The sequence below is a fragment of the Phalaenopsis equestris genome, unplaced genomic scaffold (assembly GCF_001263595.1).
Source record: "Phalaenopsis equestris unplaced genomic scaffold, ASM126359v1 Scaffold000263, whole genome shotgun sequence".
Classification (NCBI taxonomy): domain Eukaryota; kingdom Viridiplantae; phylum Streptophyta; class Magnoliopsida; order Asparagales; family Orchidaceae; genus Phalaenopsis; species Phalaenopsis equestris.
Genome location: NW_018164705.1, coordinates 683,753 through 697,160, shown reverse-complemented (window position 1 = coordinate 697,160; position 13,408 = coordinate 683,753). Strand labels below are relative to the sequence as shown.

Genomic DNA, 13,408 nt, shown 5'->3' with positions numbered 1-13,408 from the left:
TTGACGCTAACGCATTTGAAGTAGTTCAGCAGCTATGAAAAAAGCATGAAGTAGTTGATGAATTGAAGTTAGCTTACCATTGGTTGGCCAATTGAAAATTGCTGAGAAAACAACCAGTTGCACATATATAGGAAGAAATAAACGCAGGAAAATAAATAAAATAGGTGGCGATCTCAGATAGCAATTTTTGTTAGGTAGGTTGAGTAGAAGCACGCAAAAGCAAGCATAATGAGAGAAAGGAGTTTTTTGCTTATGGCAGAGGAGTTCAATTGATGAGAAGCCTTAGGGGAGGAATATGCCTTGTTATTGACAGTAGTATGCAAGTCTGAGCAAGCAAATTGGAGAAAAACTTGAAAAGAGAATCTGCAAATTGAGATTAAAAAATAAAATAAAATACACTACAGCAAGTGCCTCATAGCACATTAAGTTGTCTGCTTTAACATGAGATAGTTGTGCAAAAAGAAGCACATCAAAACAAATATGGATAGAAGGAAAAGATTTTTTTTTTCAAGTTAGAAAAAACACTTCAAGCAAAACTCCCATGAATGAGACAGGACCGTGACAACTCATAAAGCCAGCACCAAAAAATTGGTCTAAACTGATGCCCACGACTTCTTTAGATAAACAATCCACCAAATGTCACAAATCAGCATATACTGATTTCACTATTTAAGTAAAATAACAATGCTAATAACTTCTTTCCAAAATTGAGTTTCTTACACAGTATTTTTGGAGACTCTGTCCTCCAAACTGATGCATTGCATCTGGAAATATTTAACCAAATTTGGAAAGTAATCAGACAAGGGAATACTAGAAACATATTTGTTCACGCCCTCATCTCCAACTGAAATAGGAAGAGGAAATTAATAAAATGAAATTATTGTTAATTTAACAGGGATGCTCATACTTCCATAAGAACCCAGACCTCACCAACTTACCATGATAGACATTTAGTGTCAAAGCACGCACTGCAATACGAACCATACTTTCATCATGAAAAGCAAACTTAACTGCTTCTGCGTAGAGTGGGAAAGAAACTACTTCATCCTTCGAGAAATGAAAGAAGAAATGTTTCAGTAATAATAGCATATTAAACTATATCGCTGCAACCAATAGGTGAAGAAAAAAATCAAAGATGTTTACTTAAACAGTTAAACAATCTACTAACAATAGGAAAAGGCAGATAATCCAAGCTTATACATAATAGAAAAGGTCAAAACATTCCAAGGTATGATGCAGTTCTCATTGTGGACAAATCATTACAAGAAAAAAGTAACTTCATAGTAATAATGGCAATAAAAACAGGTCAGAATAACATAACTAAGTTTCTAAAATGCACAGGTAAAATCGCAAGAAAAAAACAGTCCCACACCCCCACAAGCCTCAAGCATTGGATATGCCCTTAATTAATCAGAATGATGATGGTGACTCCATGGGTGGGAACAAAAATTTTGGATACACTTTTTTATGTGAAAGTGTTTGTGATGGTTTTCTGAAAATGTGAATGACTAACCCATAATTTGCTTAATTTATAAAAAGAGAAGGGAGGCCTGAATTAGAAGTCTTCCAGAGCTAGAAAGGGAAAAATGAGTAAACCAAATGAGAGATTAAAAAATAGAGGAGAGCAAAAAGAAAGATAGCAACAACCTAAAAGGGAGGGGGCTGAAGGCCAGCCTGCATGCAATAGACATGTAATCACAGCATTGAAATTACAAGCATTTTCTACTTATAAAGATAATTTTAAATTTAAAGAGAGAAATCTAGATCAACAAAAAAAAAAACTACTGGATCTTTCATTAAAAAATAAAATCACTTATAAAAGAATTCACTGAATAAGTGGCACTTCAACAAATAATTATAATATAAAAAATACAAGAAAGGTAAAGATTCTAAATAAGGAAAGTAAAACATGACTCAACAAGGCTGGTGTCAACAGATGCAAAGGTGGTCGCACACGTTTATACAGATTCACATAAATATTGTCAAACACTAGGAAATCAAACATCAACATTGTTGGAGGTCATGGCTGAAGTCAACGCCAATCATCAAAAGGCCTTTAAGCAGCGAAGAGACTGCATCCAGTGCAGAATCAAGTGAATATAGAAGTAGGCAGTCAAGACCCATAATCCATAGAGGTCATTGATCTAGCTCATAAATTAGTAAATATAACATATCAACAAGGCTTATAGAAACACCTGGGCATGGTACCATATGCTCAAAAATATCTCGTTCAAATAAATAAATAAATAATCAACCATAAAGTTAAGGTAAAAAACTGTAGTAGCAAATCTAGACATTACATAATCCATAAGTCTAATGCCGTAACAATAGATAGTAAGAGGAACATAATTGACGCTCATCTTGGTGATAAAAAAAAATACAATAATAAAAAGTCCAAGCAACGCTAAGAAAGGAACAACAATATTACGTAAATGAGGAATAACAAAATCAAATTAAAACGTATCAATAACATGATACTCGTTAGAGATAATAGCATTTGCAAGGTTATTATGTAAATGAGGAATAACAAAATCAAATTAAAACGTACCAATAACATGATACTCGTTAGAGATAATAGCATTTGTAACAAGAATTTTATTATTGCAAATAGCAAGTATTTCAATAACAGCAGAAAGTTGATTTCAGACTGATGGGGTTGAAAATGTAAAATTAACATGCAAGCTAGATACAAAGTCAAGAAAACATCTAACAACATTAGCAGCTATATTAGAGTGAGGGATGTAAGATTTGGCTTGACCTCACGCCCAGGCTCAGGGTTTGTCTCAGGTTTACGTCCAAGATATTCCCCAATGAAAAGAGGATCATTATCTTCAACTTAAATTATCCAAATATAATAAAACCTGATGCAGACAACTTCACCACAAAAGCAAAGTGAGATGGTACATCAGAATTAGCTAAATTCGTAAGAGTTTTCTCGATTCTTAAAATAGCATCATCTAAAGTTTAGAATTCAAGGTTTACATTTCCTTCATAATTTTAATTCTAAAACCTTTTAGAAAACCAAATATAACGCTTTACCTGTTTAAATATGGGTTATAATGATTCTAAATAATATGAATGATGAGGAACCTAACATAATGTTCAAAAATACTGGCTATCTTGCGTAAGACCGTGATTTTGAGTAAATGAATTCTTCTTTTAGTAAGTAATAAAAATTTTTGTTCGCATTTCATGTTATACAAAGCTTGCAGCATAAAATTAACCTTGCAAAAATAATTCATCAAAGCTTTTCAAGCCAAACTTCGCAGATTCAATGTATGAAAACTTGATTTGTGATCATTATCAAAATAAACTTATTTATAGGTTAATCAATCAAAAATATGTGAGAGCCTTCTGTTCCATCAAAAGTAGACACAGAATGATATTTGTTGTCATGAAGTCTATATGATCATTCAGGTGATAAATATTGATCCACGATGAAAGTAATAGAAGTTATGAATATAAATTTACAGCCAAGATGCAAAGATGTATTCAACAGACATAAATATATGAATGTAAAACTTTCAAATGTCAATGAAAGCAAACCATAAACAATAACCACTCCTTGCTATTTGCAATAAAATTAAATAATTATCAATTAATAATATCAAGTTAACAAAGCTTTAGTATATGTGAGTGGACCATAACTTCAATTTAATTAACTCGTCAAAATAAAGAATAGTTTGAACTGCTACAATATGGAACTTTTAAGAGTGCCAAAGCAACCTTAAGAAAATTGAACTGCTAATATATGGAATTGTAACAGTGCAAAAGCAACCTTAAGAAAGTGCTCATCTTTCCCTTCAACTGTCTCATTTTAAGGTGGTTTGTCGGCACATTAGCTTTGATAAATTATCCATTGATTGATAGATAGTTACCTAAAATTTAGCTAAAGCATTCTTAGGGGTGTAGATGAGTCAAGCCGGCTCGATCTCAATTCGCTAACGAGCTTGTGAATCGAGCTTATCAAGCTTCAAATTCGAGTTCGAGCTTGAGTTTACAATAGAGCTCGTATTATATATGAGCTCAGGCTCGAGTCTCGACCGACTCGAGACGTGAACTCAACGAGCCGCTCGAATAGGATAAGTTGTGACGCTTGCTACGTAACTGTGGTCCACTCATTCCTTCAAAGCCCTAAAAATACTTCCCAAGTCTTTTTATCTCTCAGCACCGCAACACTGCTTGATCTCCTTCCTCACCGCACGGCATCTACTTCAATTGATCGATCCTCATCTCGTTAGCAATAAACGTCAGCTCAAAGCTTTTCTCTCCACCCCTCGGTCCCTCACTCCCCCGTTCAAAACCAAGAGCTGAAGCCCTTTCCTTCCTCTTCGATTCACAAGTTTAGGGCATCCACATCTTCGATTCAGAAGTCTAGGGCACCGAATCCCTCTCTTCAATCTCTTCGATTCACGAGTTTAGGGCATCCACATCTTCGGTTCAGAAGTCTAGGGCACCGAATCCCTCTCTTCAATCACCTCTGCGCCAATCGCCTCTACGCCAAAAATCGCACGACGGTTTCTACCCATTCCTTGTTTTCACTAAACCAGCAAGAAGATCGCAAGGGATCCCTTCTTTTTTGCAAGCTTTGTAAGTTGAAGTCATTCCTAACTCCTTTTTGGCAAGTGGAAGCTCTCAACTTCATTTTGACTGATTTTTGAGTTCTTAGTCTTATCAAGGGTTTAAGTAAATAAACAAGTTTAGTAAAGCTTTTCTTAAGTAATCCCTATCTAGAAAAGGAATCCATAGGTGTAAGGAAATAAATAAGTTCAGTAAAGCTTTGGCTTTTCCATGATGTAAGCCTCTTGGGAACATTTGGAATAGTAGAAGCTTCTTATATTCTGCCAAGGATGGAAAAAAATCTCATTTAATGCTTTTTGCCAAGGCAAATTTTGGATGGATTCTAATCTTAGTGTAAAGAAGGCCTCTTCGTAAAGAAGGCCTCTAAATTTTGCAGACAAATATCTAAATCTTTTTAGTGTTCTTGTTTGATTTTCTTTCTTATTTGTAAAGAAGGCCTCTTTTTAGTGTTCTTGTTTGATTTTCTTTCTTATTATATTTTTCTTCGTTGTTTACTCTTTTATTAATTAGACTTTTTATATCTTTTTCCTCTCACTTCGTGAGAAGTATTTATCCCTAGCTTTTCAATAATTGTAAAAAAAACTTATTCTTCCTATAAGACATAAGTCACTTTAAACTATAGAAGTCGTTGGATGAGCAATTCTCAATTTCAACTCATCAAAGCTTACTAGAGTACCAAGTGATTCAAATTTCAAAACAAGGACAATTTATATATCACTGAATTAATTCACATTTAAACACAAAACCTATATAATTTCTTAAAGATTTAAATAAAAATAATAGCAAATATTTTGGTAATCAAGAAATTCATTCAACAAATTGTTAAATCTCATTTTATTTTAAATATTTGTGTTTGAATCAACATTGTCTCAAAGGTTCGAGCTCTAATATGATTTCACACATCAATTTTAAACTCATTTCAAACTATTGTTCATTTATAGATTTAGTTTCATAACTATGTTTTAATGTAGATGCAAGTTTGGATTCAATTGAGAACATACACAGATTCATAACATGTCTAGTTCTTTCTAGTTTCGATTCAATTGAGATCATAAATAAATTCATAGTTTGGATTCACACTCAAATTTGATTAATTCTAGTTTTTGTTTTTTTTTTTACTTTTTTCATTTGAAAGATTTACATACATACCATTCAAATGTCGTCATATTTACAAAATATTCAAGGGCAATTGCTCGAACATATAACATGTTGATATATGAGAAGAAGAAAAAGAAGCTCAAAAACATGTTAAAAAATATCAACAGAATTAGTTTCACAACGAATTTATAACAATCCAAAAGCCAAAAAATATCACATATGATTGTCACTGTGCATTTGTTGATTCAACATGGAGATTACAAAAGTGTGTTCCCATTTTTCTACATTTGCCACCTCCGCACATGATATCTAAAATAGTTGACACATTTTATAAAGCTCTCGTTGATTAAGGAGTTAGGAATAATTTAAAATATCGGTAAATAATGCCTATAATAATGATGGAGCAATCAAGTTATTGAAAGATAGTTTCAAAGTGAAGAAGTTATTCTTTGGGAGTAAGCTTTTTCATGTTCGTTGTTATTCACACATTCTAAATTTGATGGTGAAAGATGGTATTACATATATCGAATCTATTGTTGACACGATTCGGGACACAGTTTGTTTTGTGAATTCTTCTAAAGTCAAGGTTGATGAGATTTGCTGATGTTATTCGACAACAATAATTGTCTGCAAGAAAATTAGTGATGGATTGTCCTACAATATGGAATTCTACCTATTGCATGTTGATTGTTGCATTACAGTTAAAAGAAGCATTTTTTTTCATATGGAGTAAGAGAAATTGCGTATGTGAATTGCCCCGGTGAAGAGGACTAGAATAACATTGAATAAGTTTATGATATCTTTAGTTTCTTCAATGAACAACTAACAGAATTTCAGGGACAGGTATCCAATTTCTAATTTATTTTTTTTATAAATTTGCACAATCAAGAATGCATTAGATGAGAGATCAACTTCTTCTGATTATTTCATTAGAGAAATGACCAGAAAGATGAAAGAAAATTTTGACAAATACTGGGGTGGATGCAATTTGCTAATGGATTTTGGAGCAAACATGGATCCTAGAATGAAATTTGCAGTGATTGAATTTGCATATCAAAAAATATAAAATAGTGAAAAAAGTATGAGAAATATCTCACATATTTGAAGCTTGTTATATCAGTTTTATTAATAGTATGCTGCTTTTCATGAGTATGAGATTAATGGTGTTGGTGATACATTTCAAGCGACATCAAGCACATTACTGAATGTCAACAAGGATGCAGAATCAGGCAAAACAAGTGAGGCAAAAAAGTATAGTGTTTGGAGTGATTTTGCTGCAAACATAAATGAGAAAATAAGTAAGACACCTATAAAGTCAGACTTGGAAAACTATTTAGAAGATGGCTTAGAGATTTGTCCTGAAGGTGTAAAATTTGATGTTATTGAGTAGCAGAAAAATAATCAGATGAAAATAGAATATTATCGAGAATGATTGTAGACAACCTATCCAAACCAATACTACAATTAGTATTGTTGCTTTTGAGTAGACATTCAATGCAAGAGAGAGAGTAGTTGACAAATATCGCTCCAAACTTGGAGTAGAAACCTTGCAAGCTCTTATTCGTAGGGGTGTAAACAAGTTGAACACGAGCGAGCCCGAGCTCAACTCATGTTCATTCGTGTTTGTCTCGTTAAAAAATATCACTATTCGTGTTCGGCTAGTTTATATTTCAAACACCAAAATTTTGCCCATGTTCGGCCTGTTTGTTTAGCGAGCCGAACAAGTTGTTTGCGAACAAATAGCGTTTTGACAACCTAAGTCATGCAGCCGCAAGATGTTAAGGATTGCGGCTAGATTTAAATCTTATTATTTATATTAAAAGGTCATTTAAATAAAATTTAATATATTTAAAATATATTTTTTACTTATTTATTTTAATTGATTATAAATCTTTGCATATATATGCTTAGCAAACAAAACTAACACAAATTTCTTAACGAGCCAAACCCATTTTGACAACCCTACTTACTTGTAGATCAAATCGGATCATTCTCATTATGGATTAAAGGGAAGAATCAAAGTATTTTTCTAGTCTCATATATGCTTATTTTTTATAATTCATTATAATTATATACTTTAATATTATAATTATAATATAATATGTTATCCTTTGATTTTATAGGAAGAAGATAATGACAGAGATGGAGAATCTCTTACCTATAAGTTAAAAGGCTAGATATAACTCTCATAAGAAATAGAAAAAATATAATATATTTCTTTAGTTTATTGACTTCAATTTGAATGTTTTTTGATGATTTAGTTGACTTCAATTTGAATGTTTTTTACAGGATCAAAGAAAATGAGAGTTTACAAATTGATCACATATAGTTGTTTATCTTTTTTTTTTTTTTGAAAAAAAGATAATTATTTTTCATTATGATTACTTCTTCCTAATTATTTTTGTTGTTACTAACAACAAAATAATGATATTTTTTTCTCAAATTTTAGTTACTCCTACAGTTAACATATCAAATTTTGAAGACTATAATGTTTTGATCTACTAGAGAAAAATAATTTTTTGATTTATCTGACTTTATTTTGATTTAAATATATTTTATTTTTTTGCACAATTTATATATTTTGCGATCTACTAGAGACAGAAGTTTATGATCTAATTGATTTCATTTTCTTTTAACTAAATTTGTATTTGGACAAATGAAATATTATGCTATGTAACATATAGTGAGCCTAATCAAGCTTGGCATCATTATTTAATTAAGGAAAAGTCTGTCACTATCTCTGGAAGAGAGCAAGTTGCCTATTGACAGTACACTTGCCTGCATTATTCACAATCAGGTAATCTAAACTTCATTTTATGCTTTCAACACCTCATTATTATTATTTTTTCAAATAACTCTTAACCTTGTATCTCTTGTTGTAGCTGGAAGCGATCCTCAGAAATGCCTTTTCCCAGTCTTACTGATCAAACTTCATTTTATGTCATCTTTATCTTTTTTTGGCGTTTACTAAGTTCTGACCTTTTCCCAGCTATTTTGAACATAAGAATAGTTAACTGAGCCGTCAGGAATATTTTTTTAAAAAGAAAACAATCAATGAAAATTTATTATAAATTCATCCAAAGTATAAGTAGCTTTGAAGATTTAAATATATGATTATTCTAAGTATAAGAAAATGAAAATGACATATTAAGCTAAGGTAAGTGAAAGGAGATCAAGATATGATCATCAAGTTAGGATAGAAGATTATAGAATCTTATTTAGAAATAAATATATCCAAGAAAAATGCAAAAAGAATAAAAAATAAAAATTGAGTTATGATTAAATAGCTGTGAAAAATATTTTAAAAAAATAATCAATGAAATTTTATTATAAATTGATCCACAGTATGATTAGCTTTGAAGAAGTTGCACAAATGTAAGACTAAGTTAAAATGTTGATGACAAAACCTCTTCAAAGAACGGTGAAATATCAATCAATATCACAGCAAGATCTGGTGATATCTAGGTGTGATAACATTAGACATCTTGGATTGATTGTACAAACTAACAAAGATATTCATTGTGCATAACTTCTAGAGTCAAAGCTCAGAGAATTTCACATACGCTTAAATATAGAAATTATGAATTTGCTATTTGCCCAGATATGCCACCTAGGTCTTGGGCTATGCAACAATGAAGTTATTAATGCCCAAATTGAAACTAGCAGAAATGAGAATTTGATGATGGTGTCGCAACGCTATGAAAGTTAAAGTTATGAATGATTTATTAGGAAAAGGTAGGAAAAATAATATAAAATATAAAAAATTAACTTAGATTGTTGGGGCATGTATAAAAGATGTGCAAATATGACAAATAAATTAAATAAACAGGATAAACTAAGAAGGAGAAGTGATAAAGAAAAGGCAATTTGATTAAACGTAGCACAAAATTTTGCGCAAAATAAAAGCAACATTTATTGCGCTCAAGAGGAATGACCGGAGGAGGGATGCTCTTAATATTTGCAACAAAAATGGTTATTATTAGGTTTTTGAAGATGAAATGAAGTCAACTCGTCCTTGTGATTTTTTTTAATTTTAATTCATCATTAATGATGTCTTAACATACATAATTAAAATTGGTGAAAGATAACTATGGCAATGAACATGGATATCAACTCCTACTAAAAGAAGAACGCACTGCTCTTTTTGTCCTAAATAAATAGTTCTAACTTTACTTGTATAATCATGCTATAGCAAAGGAGAATGGGATTACAATATATGCCCATGAGTGCATAAAGTTGCATTCTTACTAATTCAACTATCTAATTATGTATTTAGAAATGCCTCATTTGCTATTCACAGAATATTATGCTAAATGTTCTCTACATAATGTACAGTATGCCCAGTCTATCCAAACTAGATATTGGTTTCTGTTACTACAGTGAGTATATGGTATAAAATTAGCTGAATAAAACATTTTGCAATTCCAATGAAAAATGGAGTTGGTAAAAGAAAATTAAGAGGGCCATTGCCTACCCAAAATAATTTGATAAGGCTGTAAAAGACGATGAAGATGGGTACAAATCAGCATTATAATAACTTAATGAGAAGGAAAAACGTACATTTTGTGTCTTCACAAGCAATGGTGTTGTATTCTTGTTTAACTTTCCACTTATTGCCCTTCATGAAAAGAAAAAAAGGTATAAGCTATAGAAATAACACTATTTTCCTTAAAAAACCACTTCAAGCAAGCAGAAAATCAATCGTGGATTACTAGCCTTAAGAAGGATATATAGTATGACAGTAGCTCATCATTGTGGAAGTCATAGGAATATGATATGAGGAAGTTGATGTGCTCATTACTGAACATATAGTCTGCACAAAACATGCCAAAAAATATCTAATGAAATTTATATCAAGCAAAGCGAAAAATAAACAAAGTTAGCTGCCAGATTTCATCCTGTCATAAACACGTGTTGTACTTACAGATTGCATGTTCGTTTCTGAGGTTCTGAATCATGATGCTCATGGTCTGCAGCAACTGGAGTGCTACTTTTGCAGGTCTGCTGATCTTCAAAATTCTTACAAATTCTCCCATGATCTGCTTCTCCATGAAGAATCTGAAAAATAGTATCACCACTAGTTTGAATGAAATGACAATAATGAGGAAAAAATAAAATTATTACACCGTCAACAAACAGCTCACTCAAAAAATGAAGGATCATGCTGATCTCCGTAAGTTATCAATTCTGCAATTGACCTCAAAGCTTCGATTACAAAATCCTTCAAAGATTTATAATTTAAAGAGTAAGGGAAATCATTCAGTGCATCATAAAATGAATAGATTGAATTGAAGTGAATTTACCTGATTAAGTTCATTCACACTTTGAACTTTCTGCAGTTGTTCAGTGAGATATCTGACCATTCAATATTAATGGAGAGTTAAAACGAAGTGATGATGAGCTGGGTCTAATTGCAGGACTCATATTTGGGTATCTCCCATTGCAGGAAATAATCTGTGGGTACAGATTATCTAAACATACAAAAAGTATTTCTATGCATATGCAATCAAAACATGTTGATCAGATAATGTGATAATAAAACGTAAAATATAATAATGCATCAAACAAATGAATTCTTTGACAGGTCATGGGTAATGCAGAAGAAAGAAATGCTGTCAAAATCTTTGTCAAAATACTTATGAAATTCTTCTGTGTTCCTCCTTGACAGTTATAAGGAATAGCATCCAAAAAGTACCTCAAATGTATAAAGCTTGCGCATAAGAAGGTGGTACTATTTATTGATGAGAAGGCTGATAAATATTATGAAATATGAAATCAAAATAAGAGATACAATCTCAACATTCAAAAATGACCCACAGGAGACATCAATTTTACTGAGTAGAAGTTGATGCCTTCCCATAAGTCCCCATCATTTAGAAATCGACTCTTAATAGCACCAGAGAACCAATAGAAACTAACCAAGAATCAGAAATGCTGAAAAAATCAAAAAAAATTATTTCGTTATTAGCAAATTCATTTAGATTATGGAATTAGAAAGCAAACCAACAGGATACATTTGGATATGCCTGTGTTGAAAAATTGAGAGAAACAAAATTGAAAATAGCAGATACTTTAAAGTGTTAACTAACGGATCTTAGAAACAACTACAATTAAAACAGAACTTCAATCATAAAACCAGACTAGGTCGTTGTTAATGAAGCTCTATTCAATCTACATTTTTATCAGGGAATATGCCGACAAAACACATCATTTCATTGCCGAGTTCAATTTGACTAGCTTCTAAGTTCTATTTGCAGGTTCTACTGCCATAAATCTAATGATTTCCATTTTCACGCTTGAACTAGTAGTTGTCAAAATGATTCCCAGTTCCTTCGGCCGAAAATGCACTAGCATACTACGCAAATGAACTATAATGCAACTTTCGGCCGCTCAGAGCGCAATTGCCGATCACGGAACACTCTCCTTCGCAGGCAACTTCTGAAAACGAGCTTCATCTGTGTTTGCAATAACAACTTTCAAATGGCAACTTCAACGTGCAAGTGGTGCTGCTTCAACTCGCTCATGATCCACATGGCATTTCAGCAGATTTCTCCAGCAACTCGACTCAAGGGACTCCAAATATTCAAAAGGTTACAACCGGTAACAATAAAAAAAGCCTATTTACCGTCACTAAAAAACCATAGTTAGTAACCGAACACATTCCACAATACCACCATGAATAACCCTTGAAGAAAACAGAAACGGCAGGAACAAGATTAACGAACCGGAGCTCGTCGACGGAGAACCTATTCCTTGGACGCCAGAAAGGAAACCACATGATGGATCACGCTTCCGTGGTCCGCTCCTACCCAAACTGTATGGCATCCGCAGCCAACCCAAGGCCCGACCGTCCCGTTCACCCTGCCAGCAAATCGATGAACGGAAATCGACGGATCCAAGCCAATCGATCGCCCCCTATGCACTCTAATCAATCCAGACACGGCATCCGACCACGAGAGAGAAAGAAGGAGATAGCGATTCTCTTTGCCGCACGGAGACCCTCTAATTGTCCAACTGCGGTGGGTGCGGGAAAAGGATGAGGGCCGGCTTTGCACGACTGGTAGAAGCAGAGAGAGGGCTATGGCTGGAGAAAATAATATACAAATGTCCTCGGGGCTATTTATCTTCCATTGATTGGGTTTCTCCACCGTCAATTTGAAATAGTTAACATCACACAATGTTTATGTGTTAATGTATCTAATACTTAATATTTATATTATAATATTATGAATGATAAAATCTTATTTAATCTTAAAAATACATGTAAAATTGATATTTTTTATTAATAATATATATATCACACAATGTTTATGCGTTAATGTATCTAATACTTAAATGTTAATATTTATATTATAATATGATGAATGATAAAATTGTATTTAATCTTAAAAATACTTGTAAAATTGATATTTTTTATTAATAATATATATATAGTGTCGTTCCTTGTCCAATTGGTAGGCAGGTCCCCTCTGAGAAGGTTTCTATCCCACCTGTGTTGCATGGGGGGTCAAATTATAGGCACATTGATCGGGGTTCTCTTCTTGTCATTGTAAGTCCTCTCTGGGAAAGTTTCTATCCCACCTTTGTTGCATGGGGGTTCAAATTATAGGCACATTGATCGGGGTTCTCTTCTTAGGCCCTGAGCCCATGGAAAATCGATATTTGGGTCTCTGTCAAATACAGATCTCCTTTCAAAGAAAAAAAAATTTATGAATGAAATGACAATAAT

At 32.6% G+C, this 13,408-nt stretch overlaps 1 protein-coding gene across 1 annotated transcript in view; it reads right to left on the bottom strand.

Moving 5' to 3' along the window:
• The window catches only part of LOC110024604, a 40,931-nt gene extending 28,179 nt beyond the window's left edge, over nucleotides 1-12,752 (bottom strand). The window contains exons 1-8 of the mRNA XM_020724664.1: nucleotides 12,405-12,752; nucleotides 10,983-11,034; nucleotides 10,824-10,900; nucleotides 10,604-10,737; nucleotides 10,396-10,492; nucleotides 10,240-10,297; nucleotides 939-1,047; nucleotides 721-844 (exon numbers count right to left, since the gene is read on the bottom strand). Of these exons, the coding sequence (XP_020580323.1) occupies nucleotides 721-844; nucleotides 939-1,047; nucleotides 10,240-10,297; nucleotides 10,396-10,492; nucleotides 10,604-10,737; nucleotides 10,824-10,900; nucleotides 10,983-11,034; nucleotides 12,405-12,457 (704 nt within the window). The 5' untranslated portion in view covers nucleotides 12,458-12,752. The remainder of the gene's footprint in view (nucleotides 1-720; nucleotides 845-938; nucleotides 1,048-10,239; nucleotides 10,298-10,395; nucleotides 10,493-10,603; nucleotides 10,738-10,823; nucleotides 10,901-10,982; nucleotides 11,035-12,404) is intronic.
• Between the last annotated feature and the right edge of the window lie 656 nt (nucleotides 12,753-13,408).